This window comes from Sorex fumeus, unplaced genomic scaffold (assembly GCF_029834395.1).
Source record: "Sorex fumeus unplaced genomic scaffold, SorFum_2.1 ptg000006l, whole genome shotgun sequence".
Taxonomy (NCBI): domain Eukaryota; kingdom Metazoa; phylum Chordata; class Mammalia; order Eulipotyphla; family Soricidae; genus Sorex; species Sorex fumeus.
This window is the reverse complement of record NW_026606063.1, coordinates 28,161,266-28,183,931: the sequence shown is the minus strand read 5'-3', so window position 1 is coordinate 28,183,931 and position 22,666 is coordinate 28,161,266. Positions and strand designations below refer to the sequence as shown.

The following is a 22,666-nucleotide window of genomic DNA, read 5'->3' as shown; positions in this document are numbered from 1 at the left end:
TCCTGCCCCCAAATCTGGAATACTTATATTAATGAAAATTTTAGGGCTGGAGCGATAGCACAGCGGTAGGGTGTTTGCCTTGCGCGCAGCCAGCCTGGCCGAGCTGGGTTCGATTCCTCCGCCCCTCTCAGAGAACCCGTCTAGCTAACGAGAGTATCTCGCCCGCACGGCAAAGCCTGGCAAGCTCCCCGTGACATATTCAATATGCCAAACACAGTAACAACAAGTCTCAAAATGGAGACATTACTGGGCCTGCTTGAGCAAATCGATGAACAACGGGAGGACAGTGTTCGTTTGTTTGTTTTTGTTTGAAAATTTTAGCAAGAGTTATTTAATATCACCCTGAATAATTGCCATCATATTCAACAATATTTTTACCAAATATTCTATGTTGTCATTTTATATGTTATGCTGTCATTTTACTTCAAAGCAAAAAGAAACTTACTTCAAAGTAAAAAGAAATTTACTTCAAAGTAAAAAGAAACTACTTTCTATATATAACAGGGGAGTGGATTTGGTGGTGGGTAGAAAAAATGCAAATAAGCAAAAGTATGAGATTCAAGATAAAAATTTCTGTATTGACGTAACACAGTATCTATAAAACATAAAAGGATAGAAACAACATTTAAACCATTCATTTTCTTTTGATCAGACAATGACTGCCTCTCTTTGAAAAAATTATTTTCTGCTTTATCATATTCTTTATTGATTATCTTATTTAAAGTTTTCTTCTTTATTTCAGAGTTAGCAGTATGATAGCCTGAACTTGACATAGGTAACTATAAAACATATAGTTGCTTGTGATTATTAGGATAACTACTTTATTCCCCCTCCCCAAAATATCCTCAGTGATTCAGCCTCTGCTTTAACACATCAACTTCTATTACCATGAAATCAGAAAATGAGAAATAAACTGCTTAGGGAGCCAAACTGAGCCTGATGCCTGCTTTCTTGAACTGACACATCATTTATTAGTTTTAGAAATACAGCATAATGGTAGATGTATATAATACTGTAAAACTGTAAGTCTAGTTAACACCCAAGTATTGAGGGGCCAGAGCAATAGTACAGCGAATAGGACCTGGGTTTATTCTCTGGCATCCCATATAGTTCCCAGAGCCCACCAAAAATGATCCCTGAGCGCAGAGCCAGGAGTAAGCCCTGGTGCAGCCCCCAAACAGAACAAAGCCGAAGTGTTGAAAGAATAGCTACATTTTCCAGTCAAACCTTTGAGAGATTTGAGTAGTGTTCACTGAGCTGATGCTCATCTAAATCATAATCTCACTTGTGGGTTGAGCAATATGAATAAGTTCACAAAGAATCTTGAGGCTTCTTGGTTTAACATTAAAAAGAAAGTGATAAGTGTTTAATTTCAGGAAATGATGCTATGACACTATTTTTCTATTCTACCAATAACAAAGAGCTTCCTTTGTAAGATAGTTATTCCCATTAGCATGTTTTTTATACTCACCTGTAAAACGTGAACGATGGTTTTATAGAAAGAAGGACAAATGGCACAACTGTGTAACTTATTGCTATTTGAGTTATTATCCATGTTATAACATCATATAATAATTTAAGTTGGGGAGGTTCAATGAAATAATGTCTAAAGTTATTTCGCATCTGAAAGAAACAAAAATATGTGGTTTAACACTGCTTATAAAAGTACAATGACTATTTCAACTAGTTCAACAATGAGAAATAGGTGAAACTCACTGCTTGTAGTAATTTAAAACTTGTAGGATATGGGGAAGTAAAAGCTTGTAGAATACGGGAAAACTAAAAAAATACATGTATAAAAACATAGTGAGAGGATAATAAAGCACAGAGGCAAAGTGTGTGAATCCGAGTAAAGGGCATGAAAAGACTTCTTTACAATGTTTTGATAGATTTAAAGTTTCATTTAATGAAAAGTAACACCCTCAAAATGCTATACAGAATTCCTTAAATAATATTTAGTATGGTATACAAGGCACATAAGTATGGTACATAAGGGCTGAAGTGATAGCATAGCGGGTAGGGTGTTTGCCTTGCTTGTGGCCAACCCGGATTCGATTCCTCTGTCCTCTCGGAAAGCCCGGCAAGCTACCCAGAGTGTCTTCCTGCACAGCAGAGCCTGGCAAGCTCCTCGTGGTGTATTTGATATGCCAAATACAGTAGCAACAAGTCTCACAATGGTGATGTTACCGGTGCCTGCTCGAGCAAATCGAAGGAGAACGGGAGGACAGTGCTACAGTACATAAAATTCAATCTATATTCAATTTTTTCTAATACTATGAAGACATCCTTACTTCTTAAAACTCTGCACTTACAAAAGAAAAATAGTTATTTTATACTTGAATGGCCCCTTTTTCTTCACTTTTCTGGTCTAATATGTTTCTAGGTGAAAACTACCCCATAGAGCATAAAAGCCAAGTTGATATTTCAGAAGTGCTTTATGTTTGATTCACAGTGTTGTACACGAAGACCATCACTCTAAGTGGCCAGCACCTGTCACTGACCATTTCTTGTCTGATCATGCTCCAGCAGCGATCTGCTCTAACCCACTCTGTCCACCAACACCAATCAATTTTCCTGAGTTACGGCATTTTAGCACTTCAGTCCCATTCTTAGAAACTTTGCAGATAGAAGGAGTAGGCTTTTACTCAGTTTGACGTCCAAGTTCCTCTGTAATTCCCATTTCTGTCTTTCCAGAATAATTCACTATTGATGCATACATGAGGTTTCTACATCAGCAGATTTACCTGTCTTTCCCAAAGACACCAGATTCTTTCATACTTGACTTTGCTACTGTAACTTTCATGCTTAGAATAAATTTTCTATCCTTATTACTGCACACTACCCTCTACTAAAATAACTTTCATCTTTCAAAATCTAGATCCAACCACATTTTCCAAATGAGGAAAAATATCTCTGGTCTCCAAAAGGGATTTCTTTACTATTCCTAATGTCCTGTCTTTTAATAAAACTATGCAGTCTATTGTATATGCCTTGTGGAGAGCTTGTGCATGTAACACACATATGCTATTATCTTCTGGTGGTTAGTGGTTTGTAATCTACTTATAAACCACCAGGAAGATAGAGCCCTTAACTAATACTTCTCAATATTCCCCTTATATATTCTCCACAGGATAACTTTACTCAGTATTTGATTGTTGGCATCTTTTCTGTTAGTGCCTAATAAGCTTATTCAATATTGTTTGTTTGTTTTTTAAGTCTCACTTTCCTCTAATTGACTTTCAAGGACTAACACTAAATTGTCCATCATTTTCCAATTGTGTCACCAGCCTACTTCTCAAAGGCACAAAATATGTTTTTAAGTCATTTTTTAGGACTCCTTAAAAAAATCTGTAATAACAATACTTTGTGGGTGTAAGTTCTTCTCGGGTGCACCAAGTATAAAACTCCATACGGAGCAGTCAACAAACAAGCCACAAAGGAGCATCACTTCCAACCAGAGTAGAGCCAAAGGAGTAGGGTCTGCATGGGAAAGGATTTACTCGGGCCCACTCAGGTAGACTACCACTAAAGTATACAATGAAATTCTTGATACTCACCGCTCGAGCTGCTAATGTCATTACTACTCCTGTCAGAAATGTCAGATAATATCCTGGATAGACTCCATGCCAGATGGCAGAGAGAATAAATGTCTGTATAGTTGGACTCAAGGAGGCTCGTTCGTAGCATACCCTAGAAACCAAACAAAACAGAGAGCAAATAAGAGTGGTTAGAGTACACAAAAACCCTAATAACCATGCCTTATTACCCAGAAATATTTAGAGTACCCAGAAAAACAACTGAAAATTATTTTAGGCAGTAACGATCTATGATCTGAGGAAGAATATTATAAATAAGTGTCAAATTTATGAAAATAAATGTACTGCCCATCTTTTTACTATATGAATTAAAACGATCATTTCTACTGTTTATAAATATATATTGTTACAAAGATATTTTAATATTATAGATTGTTTGTTTGTTATGGGGCTACACTTGGCTGTGCTCAGGGTTCACTGCTGGCTCTATGCTCAAGGATCATTCCTAGTAGTGAATGGGAATCATAAACAGTGCCGTGGATCAAACTCAGGTTCGATGCATGCAAGGCAAGTGACTTATGTGCTGCATTATCATTTCTCCCCTCCTCAATTATTTTTAATTTGCATTGTTTTATTTTCTTCAATAACAATAACAATTTTCGTGTGATCTAGTAACACTATTTTGTCTGACAAGTAGACGTGCTTAGTCTTGTTTTGAGTGACAGGGATAGTTACAGGGGTTAAGGTTCTTGCCCTGCATGCAGGAGGCTCTAGTTTGATCCCTTGCACTGCCAGGAGCAACACCAGTACAGAGCTGGGAGTAGCCCTGGATATACTCCAACCAGATAAAAAAGTAAGCAATAAAGAATTTTGTTTTTATGTTTTAAGATATGGGGCTGATGCGATAGCACAGTGGGTAGGGCGTTTGCCTTGCAAGCAGCCAACATGGCCGACCCGAGTTCGATTCCTCCGCCCCTCTCGGAGAGCCCAGCAAGCTACCGAGAGCATCTCGCCCGCACGGCAAAGCCTGGCAAGCTAACCATGACGTATTCAATATGCCAAACACAGTAACAACAAAGTCTCACGATGGAGACGTTACTGGGCCCACTCGAGAAAATCGATGAACAACGGGAGGACAGTGACAGTGACAGTTTTAAGATATAGAGAATTAAGAGAATTCAAGATAGGGCACCATGTTCCATTGGGAATGAGACACACCCACTAAAAATTTCTGTGCAATTACCTCACTTTTTTCTTTTACAATTGTTATATTGTTATTGTCCATTCACCATTCACCTTCCCATGTCCATTTGCCAAACCCATATTCATACATCTCAGTGCAAGTAACTCTTTCCACTTTGTGCCCACAAGTTTCCTGCTCAATATTTTTCTATCTTTTGTTTGTTTTGTTTGCTTTTTAGGGCACTGGTGCCATACATGACGGTGCTTAGGGGTGACTCCTGGCTCATGCTCGGAAATTGTTCTCGAGGTGTCTCAGTGGACCCTGCAACACTAAGAACAGAATCCAGACTTCCTGCTTGAGCTCTGGCCCTTTGAATTATCTCCCCAGTCCCTACTTGAGCATTTGTATCCTTTACCACACAAGAGAAAAGCACAAGTCAGACCACTTTGCAGCCTTTTAAAAGGATGGTGAATAAGACTCTGGCTGCAGACACTAGGAATTTTTTGTCTTATTCATCACTGTATTCAGTGACTAATCTATAATGATCAGTTGAATTGAAATATTTTTAAACTAGAGCTGTTCTGGAAAATCCAAGGCATATTTAGTGGTTATACAATCATTGTAAAAGAAACAAAACTCTGATGAATAAGAGCAGGTCGCTGGTCTCAAAATGGTTTCAAAACTTGGTAAATGCCTTAACAGCCAGGCAGAGAGGTGGCTGACAGCTAAAGTCAGAGTCAAGTCAAACAGTTCTCAGGTCTGACAGTGCCTGACTGTTTTGAAACAGTGTTTCCCAGTCAACACCAAGGTCACAAGTCAGCTTGCTCACCACTCACTCAACATACTGCAATTTAACCAGGAATGTGGACTCACTGAAGCTCAGTTTTAAGGATTATATGCCAAAGTACAGCTACAGAATATTCTTGAAGGAGCATACCTTTTGAGCCAGAGAGCTGTCTGAATGTTCCAATTATCAAGAAACATCTTGAAACTTGTTGACATCTGAAAAATAAGGAAATAGAGTTTGGGACCCACAAATAGAGAAGTTTTAAGTCTAAATAATAAAGCTTTGTCATGCTAAAATAGATTGACAATGATAGTAGCATTCTACTATCCTTAATGTTGTTTTTTAAAAATAAAAAAAATTCATTAATATTACAGTGGGGTACTTTTTGTGGCTTTTTGGGCTACACCCAGTGATCCTCAGGGGTTACTCCTGGCTTTGTACTCAGGAATCACTTCTGGTGGTGCTCGGGGGACCATATGGGATGCCAGGGATTAAACCTGGGTTCAGTCACCTGCAAAGCAAATGCCCTACTTGCTGCATTATTGCTCCAGCCCCTAATATAGTTTTAAAGGAATTGTTTATTTCAGGGAATGTAGAATGCCACTTTTTTCTCCTATATGTTAACATTTATGGGAGATGTAATGGAATCATTACAAGGAAACTGCATAGAGTATGTAAATAATCTTACAGGGCCTTTCAATGTCTCAAGAACTACACAGCCACAACCACTGAAGCTGCAGTCTCTCAGGATTCTCCCTTCATTCACTTCTTACCTTCCTAGCTGCCTCTTCCTGAGTCTTGTTCCCTCTCCTGGAACTGCTACTCCAGGTTGAATACATCTAATGTTTTATTTCTTTCCCATCTCTTCACTCAAGTTTCTGCCACAAAAACAATCCTTTAACCGCAAAACCTCTGATCACCTGATCTCTACTACTTCCCTACGTAACTTGTTCTTTTCGTTGTTGATTCTATGGTTCTATTACTTATTATTCTCATTAAAATCTTTCATACTGTTGCCTTTTTAGCAGATCTGAGTGTTGGGGTAAAATCTCAAATAAAATAATGGTGGGTCTGGTGTCAAAATATTGAATGTGATCAAAGTAGAGAGAGAGTAATGTGGAAATCATCTGCCCCACAGGTAGGGGGAGGGTATACTGGGGTTGTTGGGGGTGGAGAATGGGCACTGGTGAAGGTATGGTGTTTCTTTGTATGACCGAGACTTAGACCCAAAAGCTTTGTAACTGCTCTCACGGTGATTCAATAAATAAGATTATAAAAAATGAAAAAAAATCTTTCATAATCTAGTTTCATTTTCCTCTGAATTTGCCTGTCAAAATCCATATCAAACACACAACCCAACTTTCCTACTTGTAACATCTAAACACTGAGCACAGATACCTTATAACAATCAAGACTTTTGTCATAAATTCCATGCTTCTCAACCCACCAGTAATGCTTTATTCTCTAAACAGCTAGTTCTCCAGGGATGATACTGGATGTAACATCCATTAGAATTATCCTTAATTTTTTTTGTATATCAAAAATAGATAACGATCAGAAACTTCATAAGGGCAAACCTAATACTTCAAAAAATTCCTCACTTAGTATTTTTGGCTTAACAACATCCTCCTTCCTTCATAAGCAGCAACTTGGCCTCCTGTGTTATTGAGATAGTATTGAGCATTAGACTCCAAATTATTACTACTGAAACTACAAACTCAACTGCATCCTTACTTATTCCTTTGCTCTTTTCTGTCTCCATAATAAAAATAGGTCTTCTTATAATCTCTCTACCTGGCATCTGCATCTCCAGTTTTATTTATTATAAGGCTGCTGGCCAACATTTCCTCTAAATTTAGGTAATTCCTAGGACTGGGGTATTCCTTTCCACAGGCTTCTACAGACACGTGGACCTTTGGTTTTCTATTTCTTTCTATGGCTGCTCCTGAGCATTAGTGCTGCTCATGGGGCTCACTTGCTCAGTGGTCTAATTCTGATATTTCCCAAATTACAACCTCAAACTCAGATGTCTGGAATAACTACCACTCATCTGCTTGCTCGGGCTGGAGCAATAGCACAGCGGTAGGGCGTTCGCCTTACAAGTGGCCAACATGGCCGACCCGAGTTGGATTCCTCCGCCCCTCTCGGAGAGCCAGGCAAGCTACCGAGAGTATCTCGCCCGCACGGCAGAGCCTGGCAAGCTCCCCGTGACGTATTCGATACGCCAGACACAGTAACAACAAAGTCTCCAATGGAGACGTTACTGGGCCCGCTCGAGCAAATCGACGATCAACGGGAGGGCCTTTACCTTTAGCTTTTACCTTTACATCTGCTTGCTAAACAATTCAGCAAAACCTGAAATGGTACACATTTTCTTTCCCTACAGACCAGCACCATTCTCTGTTCCATATCTCAGTGAAAAGTATTGCCATGAGCTAGATGTTTAACATGAAAGGCCAACACTACAATTTGTGTTTTTTACCATCTGAAGGCCTTATTAAAATAAATGCTCTACCTTCTTTCTTAAATACAAATTAAAACTTTGAAATTGTCAGTAAGTAAATTAATTTTCAACTATATGGCAGCCTTTTCTATTTGTAAAATCAATTGAACAAACTTCTGTAGAGACTTAGTGCTACTGTTTGTCTGATGTAACACCAAATGCGAGCTGGTGGTTGATGCATCTGCCTGTGGGACATCCAACATGAGCCACTGGTGCTATGTACTGGTGTCCATATGTTAAATCTGACATATGGGTATGACTTGCTCTTTTGCTCATTCCAGTATTTAACCAAGTTCAACTAAGTGTCTCAAACAGCTCTCTTGGATGTTTTTCTCCAGTCCCACAGTCATTACTCTGGGTTTGGTGACAACGTGAAATTAAGGTGAGCACCTTTCCAATACATCAATGTTGTACAAAGGTAACGTCTTTCTACCTCAAGCAGCTGGTTCTTTCTTAAGCTCACAAATGAGGAGTCCACCTGCCATGTATTACCTATCCACAGGGCCCTATTTTTCTTATATAAAAGTTCAGAAATTAAGATGGCCTCTAGGACCACGGATGAGTTAACCGCTTGCTTTAAGCCCTGTACTAACTGTCTGGCCCCTGGGCCTCTATTTCTTCGGGCCCATCATCACCACTTTCACGTACCCTTACTCCCTCAGGCTGCTCTTCCTACTAGGTCTAGCTCATACTGATTCTCTTGGGTTCAGCGTAAGAGTGTCTTTCTTCCAGAATTCCTTTCTTTCCATCCACATTATGTTGAATTCCTCCTTTACAAATATACACACTCTACAGCTCTGATCAAAATCTGCCTCCTCAGATACCACACGAAATTAAAGAAAGCTCCACGAGTACTCAGGTTGTATGTCCTCATTCTCTGGGTACCCAATGTGCAGTGAACATCTTTGCAAACTGATAGGGGCTAAATGAAAAACAAATGAGTATTATTAAAAATTGTCCAATGCAACTCTGGTACATAACTTACAATATATCATAAACTATGAAAGCCCTTAATTATGGTACTTAAATCATGTGGTAAATAATAGATTACTCACCTCTATTTGCTGAATTCTCAGATTGGAAATTAAATCCCAATGAGCTACTCCATTTTTGTCATATCCTCTGAAACCAAAGCCTGCAGCATTATTAATAGCATCCGCTGGAGTAAATAAAGTGAAAAAATGTATTAAGACTTCTGTGTATAATCTTTTATGTAACAATCTTCTATGTTCTCCAGTAGGTATGTACTATATACTATGCTTCATAAGAGGTCATAAACATAATTATATATAATGAAAAGAATTATGCCACTAAGGACAATTAGGTTAATTAACAAAATCCAGGCAATAAGCATGAGTTGAGGGCAGGTGGATTTAAAAAGTTTCTTAGAACCAGTAAACTAAAGCTGGACTTAATATAAGAAAATTAATTTCGTATCAAAATGCCTCAATGTGAGCTTCATGCCCAATTCAATCAGCTAATCAATGGCTGAATAAATAGCAGTACTCCTACATAAAAAACAAACAAACAAACAAACAAACAAAAAACCAAAAAAACAAAATGCCTCAATGATGGACTATAGCTGAGTGCCCAGCTAAAAGGGATCTGCTAAAAGGGATGTTCTTTCTGGGATAACCTGGAATAGTATCTTTTTAAACAGTGTATTTGAGGTTATTATAGCTAGGATTATATAACTGAAGCTAGTACTTTAATTAATTTTCTTTAATAGTTCCTCAGAACCCTCTCATGTATACATTCCAAAATTTGTTTCATAATCCTTTTCATCACAATGTGTGAACAATTATTTTTTTGTTTTATAAGCTGTACAGGAAATTTCTGCCAAAAATGAGTTCCCTTCTAATCAACTAAAAAACTGGATATATTCTACGTTGTTTCATGACCAAGAAGGGAAAAAAATTGAAATCCAGAAAAATCTGCATGGAAATGCATCCTTTATTATTTTCATTCGTACTGCTGTTTTTTCTTTTCTTAAAAATATTTATTTTTTTTTATTGAATCACCATGAGACACACATTACAAAGTTGTTTAGGATTGGGTTTCAGTCATATAATGTACCGTCACCCGTCCCTTCACCAGTGTACATTTTCCACCACCAATATTATACTGGTGTTTTTAATGTGTCAGATGAAATTTTTAAAAACTGTATCTTGAGGTGGGGGCGGGGGGAAGAAAGAAACAGCAAGATTTATTCTTCTATCAGTTTTAATGAGATCATAGCCACTGGCTAAGTATGCACCTTGAAGGGAAGTCTATGAATATACTAACATTTATGTTCAGTATAATTAAAAACTGAGAGTACAACTAATAAGGGCTACACATGCATACAAATGGCTGTTGGACAACCCCTGCCTCCCTGTGGTCACTGCTTCTCACCAGCACTGCTGTTTCCACATTCTTCATTTCTCTTGGCCTTCTATAATCTGAGAGCAAACCCAACTCCTTACCAACCTCTCATCTCACAAGAGTGACTGAAGGCCTGGCCAACAGTGACCCAAAGAAAGGACAGATGGCAAATGCAACCTTGGGTATCTATCTCTATGTCCCTTTACCCCCAACTCCCAGTGTAAACCCAGTCTAATGTTAGATGTTCTAATTCTTAAAAAACCTTGCAAGTTTTCATTAATGTAGGGATGAATAAAGTAATCCGTGATTTGATTGGAATGTTTTTTTGGGAGGGGCACCCCTAATGGTAATTCAGAGGCCACTGCTGGCTTGTATGCTAGCAGTGACTGTTGAGGTATTGGGAGGATCTTATGTGGTGCCGGAAATCTGAACTAGGGACAGGAGGATGAAAAGCAAGTGCCCTAATCCCTGTGCCAGTAATTTGTGACTTAAAAAAACCCTGACCATTAAGATCTACTTTAATCTGTTTCAACATGGACTAAGACTATCTTTCAAACTTGAGTTAAAGAGAAAAATTTTCTGAGATTCCTAGAAAACAAATTTAGACAATAACCAGCAATGCTTGTGGTTCCTGGGGGACGGTGTGGTGCCAGAGATGATATTTGGGGCTCTAGCGGATAAAGCAGGTGCCTCGGTCCTCTTAGCTTTCTCCCTAGCTTCAAGAAATCACTTTAAAAAAAAGAATTAAGAGATGAGGAAGAGCAGGAAGAGTCACAGGTTAAGGAAATCTAGCACCTGGGGATGGAGAGATAGTTCAGTGGGTAGGGTGCCTGCCTTGTACCCAGTCAATCAGGGTTCAATCCCTGGTACCCTATATGGTCATCCATGCACCACCAGGAGTGATCCCTGAGCACAGAGTCAGGATAAAGTCCTGAGTACAGCCAGGTATGTACAGCCAGATGCCCAAAAACCAAGGGGAAAAAATAAAGAAAAAGAAAAGAAAATCTAGGAGCCCGAATTCCGAATTCTCATTTAAGTAACTCTGAATTAAATGTTTAAATACTATAATCTGGGTATTCATATAGTATTACTGAAACTGTAATTAAAAACTTATTACTGAGATGCTTATATACCTGATACATTACATACTTATATTGTTCTTAAAATTATAATCAAAATGCATAAATGAAATAAATCATTTTGGAATTCTTGGATTAAAAAAAACACATTCTTGAATGTCCAGGTATATTTAACTCTAATTTGAAAATTAATCATAACTATGTATTTTTTTCAAACAATAGTCAGTGGGAAGTAGAGGTGATGAACTTGTTCACACAGGAACTGAAGTGTCTTTCATTGTTTCTCTGCATCTCTTTTGAGTGACAAAGAATCAGAAATAGAATAGGCATTCAATACATAATTGGCCTGCTTAATTTTATCCCATATATAAACATGGACTTTATCAATTAGCCATTGGTGTAGTTTTAGGATTAAACCCTTATTTATATGCATAGTCAAATTCTTTGCAGAGATGGCCTTAATTTTTTAACTTGTATTTAATCATACAGCCTCAAGAGGGCACTCTCCTGGCTACCTGTAAGAAAGATACACTTGAATGCACTAACAGAAAGTTAATTTACATGTTACTTACCTAATGTCCATGCAAAATAGTATTTAGGTCTGGCAGCCAAAAGAGAGACATAAAGATAGATAATCTTTGTTGGCCATGAAGCTGTAGCTTGAAAATGCTCATCAATGTTGTACTCGACAGGTAACGTTTTAGAGATGGTCAAGTGAAATAATAAGGAAAGTCCACAGACCAAGAGCTTCTGAACAACAGCAATCTGCAAATTTAAGACAAGACTTTATCAACTGAATCCATCCTCCTTTTTAACTCATTTTACATGCCACTGCTGAATAAATCTTCCTGTATGGAGCAATGATCCTTATACCTATTTACACATTGTGCACAGTCTTTTCAGCCCTAAATTTCTCACTGTACAAAAACTTTGAGCTTTATCTCTAGCTCCTACCTCTTGATTTAGGATGACACTAGAAGCCAAAATTTGCATTTTCATAACTTTCTCTATAAATAAAAAAAAATCCCTTCACTGTGCAAGGCCCTAAGTTTAAATTCCCAGTACCACATAATTCCCTAAGTACCTGCTGGTAGAAACCCAAAAGAGAAGGAGAGAAACAATGAAAGACACACTTCAGGGCTGTGCAGCACAGCACTGCTGCTCTGAGCACCAAATGGTCAGGACCGCATGTCCAGAACAAAGACAGCAGGAGTGAACCCAGGTCCCTGAGCACTGTGAGGGTACAACCCACACCCCCCAAACCTAAATATCATCATTGGAGCATAAGTGTAAATAGGCACTCCCAAAGGCACATTGGTAACTCTTTGCAGTTGGATTTTATGTTTCTATACACACACGAACATATATAGTTTCCTCCATTAGGCTCTTTTAAGTATTTTCTAAATTCTAGGAATTTCATAAATATTATTTTTATAATAAGGAAGTTACACTTTTCTTTAGATAAAAATCAAAGGAACTATAAACCTGAGAAAAGCAAAAGATTTCCATAAGAGACTGATGGAAAGTAAAGACTATTCTTTATATTACCCTGGTAAAGTTAAGTTACCTTGAAAGAACCCAACTCAGATTTCTTTTTTATATTTTTTAATAGCCAAGAATATTTTAATCTAATTCATTTAAAGGGGTATTTATAGGTTGCAAAGGGAAATGAAGCAAGTGGAAGAGAGAAAGAGTAGATCCAGATGAAGGGGTGTGACAAAATACTGGTAGAGTGTCTAGTGACCAAAAAATAATTAAGGGGGCTGAACAGATAGTTATACGGGTTGCATGTGTTCACCCCAATTCAATCTCTGGTACCACATGGTCCCCTAGACACTACTGTGCAAGGCCTAGGTATAGCCCTGGAAGCCCTGAAGGTCTCCAAGCACTGCCAGGATGAGCCAGGTGATCCCTGGAACCGTAGGCCCAGAGCAGAACCACATCCAACCAAGCACAGGGAATTGAAATGCCAGACTGGTTGGCTGAGAACCTCAGGAAGTGGCCTCCAGGCTCTGAGCAGTGCTTGGTAGCTGTGCAGCCCTCTTCCCATCCTGCAAAAATCAAATTAACAAAGTATTTTGCAAAGAAATAATATTAGAACACTTTCTAGAATAGTGCAACAAGAATGGCTCAAAGGCAAGGATTTGGCATGTGCCAGATTCACTGCACTTCTGAAAGACTCAGCTGTGATCGACTCTGGTTGCTTTTGGCAAGAAGGCCTGAAAAATCAAGAACCCTCAATGCAGTTGTTCCTAACTTTATTTCCTAACTGATTTTAAAACTTTCTCAAGGAAAGAAAATGAGGCCAAGATAGTCAAGGGGGACTAATGATTAACTCTTCCTGTGATCTATAAACTTTGAATCTATACCAAAACTAACATTCATCTTCACAGAAACATACCTGAAACCCTGCCGAATAAATCTTTCATAACAAGGGATAAAAGCCAGCAGATGACTGGAGACAGAGAGCTCACTGGGAGCCCTCACCAAGAAACAATCAGCTGCTATCAGAAAGAGACATCTAAGCTGTGGAACTTTACTCGGGGAGCGGGGCACGGAAGAGGGGGTTGTGCCAAACATCTGACCCCTGGTTTCCCACATTCCTTACAATCCTAAAAAGTCTCCATAATGACAGAATCTGAAGGCAAATTTCTGATGAGAGTCCCACCCACCTCTAGCAAATAGCTGGGGCAGGGAGATGGTTGTCAAGAGTGCTTCTTCTACCAGAAAAATACCTAGCTCATGGGAATCTACATCTGGCAGTTAACAAGCAAACCATATCCTACAGACAGAAAGCACCAAATAGACTTTACAAAGAAGACTCAGTAATCTACAGATCCCCACTGGCAGCTATGCTCCCTTGCTGCCCATGCCCAGCCAGAGCTGATCCTGACCCACCTGAGTGCATGATCTGTCACTGTCTGGGACTGGGGTCCTGGCATCCTCTTAGAACCCACCCGAGCACTTGCTCCCCAGATACATATCTGTGGGCTGAGGCAGCCTGGTGGTTGCTGGGCACCGGCAACCTTGAACTTCTAATTGGTTCCAAAACTGGTGCAAACATGCCTTGGGTACTTGCTATCTTGAACTACAACTACCCTGAAATACATCAGAGCAATGTAAGCTGCCTGAAGAAGAAGCAATCATACTTCTGAAATCAGATCAATGGGAAATAACTTAAAAAGGAGACAGTATGAGAGAATATTAGATAAAAATTCATATGCTAGTCAGAGTTAAAGAACAAAGCTTATGAAAAAGAAAAATAGGAGAATGAAACAGCAGACCAAAAGAAGTCGAGACAGTGGGCTTGAAGATAAAGCAGTAGAAACTATTCAAAATTACAGAAAACAACAAAGATAACATAGGAGCTACATGGAACAGGATCAACAGGAACAACATAACATAGGTAATTCAAGGCAGGGAGAGAGGAGAGAGATTCTTATTTGAAGAAATAATACCTTAAAACTTTCCCAAACTAAGACTACCAGCAGATTTTTCAAAAATTTTTTTAACATAAACTCTGTAGGCTCTAGGATATCTCCAACCAAGGATATTCTACATTGCTAGGTCATCACTCATACTTGAAGCTGGAACAAAGACTTTTTCAGACAGAAAGCTAAGGAAATTCCTTGTCATTAAGTTGATCACTAAATTCCTTAAGAATTTTAAGAAATTCTTTTTTTTCTTTTTGGGTTACACCTGGCAATGCTCAGGGGTCACTCCTGGCTCTGAACTCAGAAATCATTCCTGGTGGTGCTCAGGGGACCATATGGGTTACTGGGAATTGAATCCGGGTTTGGCCGCATGCAAGGCAAATGCCCTACCCACTGTGCTATCGCTCCAGTCCCAAGAATTTTAAGAAATTCTTATATTTTTTAAAAATTCTTTTGTTTTTTTTTGGGTCAAACTCAGCAATGCCTTGATTCAACATGAAAACTGCCAAATACGAAACAAACACCCCAAGTGCCAGTGACATTAATACTTCCCTTTTGTAAAGGGGGATCCATTTACTTTAAGTTATGTGCAAAATTATAAACTGCAACTGTATAATCAGAGTCCAATTCTTGATTCCGGGATCTTAATTATCTTTCCAATATTCCAGAATAAACTTCTGAAAAACATATACTGTACTCATCTCTTCTTTTTATCATGGCAGTGAGACCTCAAAGAATTAAAGGGCTAGCCTGAAGACAGATACAGCTTAATCAATGAATGTGATCCCAACAAACCCAGTTTCAAGCCTGAAATTTAACCTATTTTGATATAGCACATCTCAATTAATATTTACCAGTAATCAAAAGTGTGAGAAAGGGCAACTTTTTGGTATACGAATCAAAAGGAAAAAAAGAGATAATAGTTTGTATGACTGACTACACATTTATTCTTTTTCTCTACATTTGACAGTAACTTGGAAAGAATGACAATTCTTCACTCTAAGCCCCATATTCAGAAAACATATACTAGTCCCTTATATTGTTTCCCAATCTTTATGAAAAATCATCTCAGCAGTTTCAGGAATCCTGGCATTCAAAGAAAGTATAGATTATGGCTGGAAATGAAACAATTTGGCACAAACTCTGGGTGCTGCCTGGTCTGAATTCCATTTTCCCTACTGAAATCTGAGAAACATTGGTCAATTACTTTTTAGCCTGAGTCCTGTTTCCTCATCCACTGAATGTTAAGGATACACTAGCTACTCCTAAGGCCTTTGTGAGCATCGAGAGCAACTGTGTCAGGTACTTTCAAAGTACCTAGAACAGCAGCTGACACCTAAATTTCAGCTATCTAGATTGTTTTAAGTGTGGGACTTTGAGAAGGGTTTATGAGAAAGGCGATATTTAAACTAGGCCTTGAATAGGAATAAGATCTTAGTGGTGATGATCACGAAGAGAAGGAAAGCAGGAAAGGAAAAGGGCGCTTTCCATTTGTTGGACCACAAGTGTAAAGGTAAGGTAAAGGCCCTCCCATTGATCGTCGATTTGCTCGAGTGGGCCCAGTAACGTCTCCATTGGAGACTTTGTTGTTACTGTGTCTGGCATATCGAATACTCTCAGTAGCTTGCCGGGCTCTCCGAGAGGGGCGGAGGAATCGAACTCGGGTCGGCCATGTTGGCCGCTTGTAAGGCGAACGCCCTACCCGCTGTGCTATCGCTCCAGCCACCACAAGTGTAGGTAAGAAAAAAGGTCTGGGAAATAAAGTTGATTAGGTCCATGAGAAGTGCTTTCATGTACATTAGACTATAACCATAAAAAATTATTCTCACTAGAGAGAAAACAAAAGGGAATGCCCTGCCACAGTGGCAGGGGGGGATGGGGGGATGGGAGGATGGGGGGGGGGAGGGATATTATTCTGGTGGTGGAAAATGGGCACTGGTGGAGGGATGGGTATTTGATCGTGGTATGACCGAGATCCAAGCACAAAAATTTGTAAATCTACAACTGTACCTCATGGTGTTTCACTAATAAAAAAAATAAAAAAAAATTATTCTCACTAAAGATTTAAATTATTCTCACTAAACATTTTTGCTTCAGTAATTTTACTTTTGTTCCTAAATTATGAGTATAACTTTCACTAGGCATCAGTACTCTTGGTACAATGTCAAAAGTCATTTCTCAAAAATTAGTTTAAAAGGAATTTATGAATAAATCAAAATCTGACAACATTATTATATTTACATAAGAAAGACTAACCAATACATGCTATAGTTTCCACATGGTTCTCATGATCTTACATTTGGAGATGGCTCTGTTTTTTCATACTGTACTTCTTCTTTTCCATTTTCACCTGATTGTGCCATGTGATATGATCTGCCTTCAATAAATGTAATGTAGTCTTTGTAAGAACACAGTGGTCCAGCCAGGATGCCCATGAAGTTACAGTTGTAACTTAGATACTCCAGAAGACTTGGCATGCGCCTACAATGAAAAGATATGCAACTATGAGAGGTAACATATGTTTCCAGAAAGTTTCATCGGAATAATCATCAGCTATACCTCACTGCTCATAATAAGTTCCAAAATGAAAATACTCTTTGCATTTCATTTGCATCCATACAATAAAAGTGAAAAAGACTGTAAAGAAGCAATGTTAAAAAGCATTTTAGATCAGAGTTTCTACACAAATCTTTAAAAACAACTGCGGAGGGTTTCGACTTCATTACTCATGACACAGCAAATTGGATATAGGTAAGACATGATATACTCAAGGGGTTATGGGAGCCTGAGAAGGAATGCTTAGCCTAGTCAGATCTGGTGGCAAGGGGCTAAGCAAGGGAAGATTTGTCTTTTACAGGGAAAAGTTCTTCTAGAAAGACTCAGAGTGATGTGTGTTGAAGGCAGAGATCTGGAATCATGACAGAATAAAATTTTAAAGCAAGCTTTAAAAATTTGAAGGGATTGGTGTTGAGCCAATATAGGCCTGAAACTCAATCATAAACATCTTTGTAACTGTAATTCACAGTGATTCAATTAAAACAAAAAGTATACACACCTTACAGCTAAACCTCTCTGTGATGGAGTTAGTTCTTCATCCTTTCGAAACATGCCTGAGAAATAAAAATAGGTACTACAATCAATTTAGTTTTCTTACAAAGAAAGAGCTATATTTTTTCCACTCCCACCACTTGAAATTCATGTTTAAAAGGCCAAATTTGGTATGACCATTTTGTATAATTGGTACGTTTCTTTCTTGCCAGAACAAAGGCCCAGCTGTATGAAAGGGGGTTATGTAATAACCCACAGTGTCTAGGTATGCATAAGATAAACACGGAAGGCGGTGGATATGGCTTAGTTACTGGAAGAGAGCAAGTCTCACATGTAGAAGGGCTTGGGCTCTATCCCTGGAACTGCAACAAATAAATAGGGGCCAGGGTGGTTGTTCAGAAGTTAGGGAACTCTGGGGACCCAAAATCGGTGCCTGTCCCTAAATGGCTCCCCCGTGCACTTCTAGTTATGACCCTGGAGGTTCCCAGAACCAGGCCTCAGCAGCTTCACATGTTCAGGTCCTCACATTGAATTGTCTGGCCCAGCTGAGCATCACCAAAACTGCCTGAGCAATACTCAGGAGGCCACGAAGAGAAATAAATAATGGAAGTAACTGCGGAAAATTATGACGCTAAAAAGTTCCTCAGTGTGGGGGCCACTGTTATAGCAGTACAGCAAGTAGAGCGCTTGTCTTGCTTGTACATTTAATAGTAAATGCTATGCCTTTCCAAAAAGAAGTGTTACATATTTTCTGTTATTGCGTAACTGAATCAGCAAGCCTCAGTTGAATGAGAAGCTCAACTGCTCCTACATGATTCAAATGAATAAAAACTGATCTGTTGGGGCTGGAGTGATAGCACAGCGGATAGGGGATTTGCCTTGCATGTGTTCGACTGGGGTTCGATTCCCAGCATCCCGTGTGGTCCCCTGAACACCGCCAGGGCCAGGAGTAATTCCTGAGTGCGGAGCCAGGAGTGACACCTGTGCATTGCTGGGTGTGACCCAAAAAGAAAAAAAAAAAAAAAAAAAACCCAAAAACCTGATCTGTCATTTCATCATTCCTTTACATTTCTGCCCCAACAGTAAGGTATTACTTATGACTGTACATTTAATTTCAAGATCCTAAAAATCAAAGAAATTTGAAATAAGTCAACAACATACTTCAAAATATTTGTTGGTTTTTCCTAGCAGATGGTACAAGATGAACTATATACATGGTGATGGTGGGGCAGCAGGGACATTCTTGGCAAAGTACTCCCTCTGTCTCAGAAGGAAGGATTGGACTTTTGGGACACTGGCTCAGACTGTTAGCACTTCTTATGGCAAAGTGTCTATTCACTAGGATGAAAACTGTGAATATGAAAACGTTTACACTAAAATCTAGGTTAAGTGTGTGATTCTATATATAAGGGAGAAAGATAGGGGGTAAAACATCTAAATTATAATGGGAGTGTAACATAGAAGTGTGTTTATTAATCCTGGTAATAAACTCAATGAACACCAAATACCTATTTCCTTTATATTTTAAATTATCTTTCATATGAGTCATATGACTGAGTAACACTTTTTTGCTTTGTTTTCATTATTGAATTGTATACAAAAATATGACAACACTGATGGAAAATAATTACATCTCAGCTGAGTTAAATAGTTCTTCCATCTATTATGCAAATTAAAGCAACAATATCATTTCCATTCTTTCCTTACCTATAATATTTAAGAGCACATTATGGTAAAATATCAAATAAAAAATCATTTAACCATATTTTACATGATGAAAAATTAATTTCAAATTCTTACCATCATGAATTTCATAAGCCAAACTAGTAATCTTCTGGGTAATTATCATCATTGGGCTGTAAAAAATAAAAAATTTTAAGGGGAATATTTTCAATAATACTAATATTTTTAAAAAAACTTTCCTCTTATGATTACAAAATCCTTATTTTTTTTTTAATTTAAAAGGACCTGCAATAAATTTTAAAGGCTATGTTGGGGGCTCCTGTGTCTGAGATGGGTATAAGTGACAGCATTTGGACTTCTCCTGGCTTTTAGAAGCACTTATAAGGCTCTGCACAGGAAAAGAAACTCAAGCCAAAATAAGTTTTATCCACCCACTCCACTGGATGAGAGAAAATGTCTGCACACAATCTATCAGATAAAGGACTAAAATACAAAATTATAGATAGTACTCACAAAGCTGAACAGCAATAACAAAAAATCCACAATCCCATCCATAAATGGAGAGAGGAGAGGAACAGACACTTCCTCAAAGAAGACCAATAGGCATATTAAAAATGTGCTCTTCACCACTTATAATTAGAGAAATACTAATTCAAACAACAATTAAGAATGGCAGGTATCAGAGTCTGGGAACAGTGTGGCAGGGTTGTGGTAAGAAAGGAACCCTAATTACTATTGGTGGGAATGTCACCTTGTTCAAGCTCTATAAAAAACAATATGGAAATCTCTCCCAAAAAGTAAAAATAGGACTCCCATATGACCCTGCAATACCACTTCTTGCTATCTCCCCCGAAAAGGCAAAAACACTAATTCTAAGGATATATGTACATTTATGTTCATTGTAGCACTTTGTACAATAGCCAAGATATAAAAATAACCCAAATGCCTAGTTATAAATAAATGGATCAAGAAGTTGTGGTATGTATACAGAATGGAATACTATGCAGCTGTAAGGACAAAAATAATGCAATTTACCAGGACATGGATAGAACTAGAAAGTATCATGTCTCAACATAAGTGAAGCTGGTCATAAGGAGGAGGACAGATGTGGGATTATTCTCTGTGTGGGATATAAAGTACATAGTAAGGGAGCAACAGATGACAAAGACAGTAGAACTGGTCCACAGAACTGAGTCTGCTGTGGGGAAAGCGGTCATAAAGGAAAAGGTTTTTGGTACTCCGGAGGAGGAAAGTGGGTATTCTGGCAGTGGGTGTGATGTTGGAATGACACATGCCTGAAACCATCATTAACAGTACTGGTTGTAAGGGGAGAGGGAAGAGGAGAAGGAAGGAAGAAGAGGGAAGGGAAGAGGGAGAAGAGGGAGCAGCTCATTCTCTAACAAATGCTGTGTCAGCTCCAGGCATCAGCCCCCACAGAGATGACCACTGGGCACAAACTTGGACTCTGTTCTTCATCCTGCCCTGCTGCCCTGAGCTTTAGGGCTTAACTTAAAAAGGAAAAGTAAGTTTCCTAGATAAAGGAAACAGAGTCAAAGAGTTTGGGTGAGAAATGCGGAACAAATCCTGAGAGAAGTGGGTGGGGGTGGAAAGATGACTTGATAGCCATCAAGTCCCTGTTCTAGGAGCCAGGGTTCTGGGTGGGGGTGGGAAGAGCCCTTGGCAGATGCCCACAGTCAGGCAACAGGTGCACGAGAAAAAGACGAGAACTTTAAAATCATGCTTCATATAAGAAAATACCAATATTGTCCCACATTGTATAACCTCGAATGGGTTACTTAGGGAAAAAAAATTCATAAGAAACCCACCATTTTATGCTTTATCATATTAGCTTCAAGACAGTAATATTAAAAGAACAATTGTTATAAGTCATAGCAAAAATTTTGTAATTGCAATAAAACTAGGAGTCACCCCGAGTGAGCGGCAGGAGGAACGAAGACCCCAGCATGAAGATGATGCTCTTTCCCACCCACTGTCACTGCTCACAACAGAGCCAGGCAGGTATTGCTGCCCCCATCAGCAGAACCCCAGCTAAACACAGGAGAAAGGAGATGATTTCTGACGCCAGCGCATGCCATGAGGGGGCTGTTTCCGATATTCCCACCACTGAATATGAGGCACAGACCTAGGCCTATAAGAACTTACAGCTCATTCTCCAACCCCAAAAAGCAAGAGTTCATCAAGAGTCAGAGGATGGTGGCTCTGAGGGGAAGAGATTTTTACTGGGTTCCTTTAAAAGTCAGTTATTACATTTACACTACTTACTCTCAGGAAATTACTCTTCAGCAAGCTAATCCCTTAGGCTGTTTTGAGCACCCAGTTGCCATTTTCATTCTACAAGAACCAGGATTATAAAAACACCCTGTAATTTCCTTGGGGAGGGAGAAGGGGGTAAAAGTCACTTTTCCTCCCTGCCTAATTTCCCTCATCATTTAGTTCGCAACTGAATTATAAAAACCCCGTCAGTCCTCAATTCCAGTTTCCAGGTTACCTTGAATATTATACACATATCTGAAAGGGCTGGGGACATGGCTCAGCAGTCAGATCCAAGGCCAAACTCCCCCACACCTAGCACTGAGGCGTATGGCCTGGAAGCCCCCAAGCCTGCCAGTGTAACTTTGGTGGTCCCAGAAATGGAATAATTTGTCCTAGACAACTAAGGTGCACCAGGAATGTACCCCAGGTCCCACAACATTGTTTGGAAGCCCCCCCAAAGTGCTAAAATGATTATGAAGAATTTTTCTTTATTGGACAGTACTGGGCTTAAGCACCTGCCTTGCATGTGGCAGACGCCCATTCAATACCTAGCATCACATGGTCCCCTGAGCATCTCAGGTTAGCCCAGCGGCCCCCTATGCCAGGATGACCTGGGCTAATGCCCAGCACCGCAGGGCCCTCCCAGCACTGCCCCCTTGGGCCCTATCACTGAACTGACGATGTTGACAGAATTTCTGGGAAGGATCCCAGCTGCCCTGAGCACAATCTGAGAGAGACCCCTCCCTGAGCCCTATCTCCATCTAAAGCCAATAAA

General features: G+C 39.2%; 1 protein-coding gene across 1 annotated transcript in view; it reads right to left on the bottom strand.

The window, feature by feature from the left end:
- MBOAT2 (membrane bound O-acyltransferase domain containing 2) overlaps positions 1–22,666 on the bottom strand; it is a 142,751-nt gene that overhangs the window by 2,930 nt on the left and 117,155 nt on the right. Inside the window, exons 5-12 of the mRNA XM_056124133.1 lie at positions 19,735–19,790; positions 17,942–17,996; positions 17,184–17,367; positions 12,025–12,217; positions 9,065–9,168; positions 5,657–5,721; positions 3,558–3,690; positions 1,472–1,623 (exon numbers count right to left, since the gene is read on the bottom strand). Coding sequence (XP_055980108.1) covers positions 1,472–1,623; positions 3,558–3,690; positions 5,657–5,721; positions 9,065–9,168; positions 12,025–12,217; positions 17,184–17,367; positions 17,942–17,996; positions 19,735–19,790 — 942 coding nt within the window. The remainder of the gene's footprint in view (positions 1–1,471; positions 1,624–3,557; positions 3,691–5,656; positions 5,722–9,064; positions 9,169–12,024; positions 12,218–17,183; positions 17,368–17,941; positions 17,997–19,734; positions 19,791–22,666) is intronic.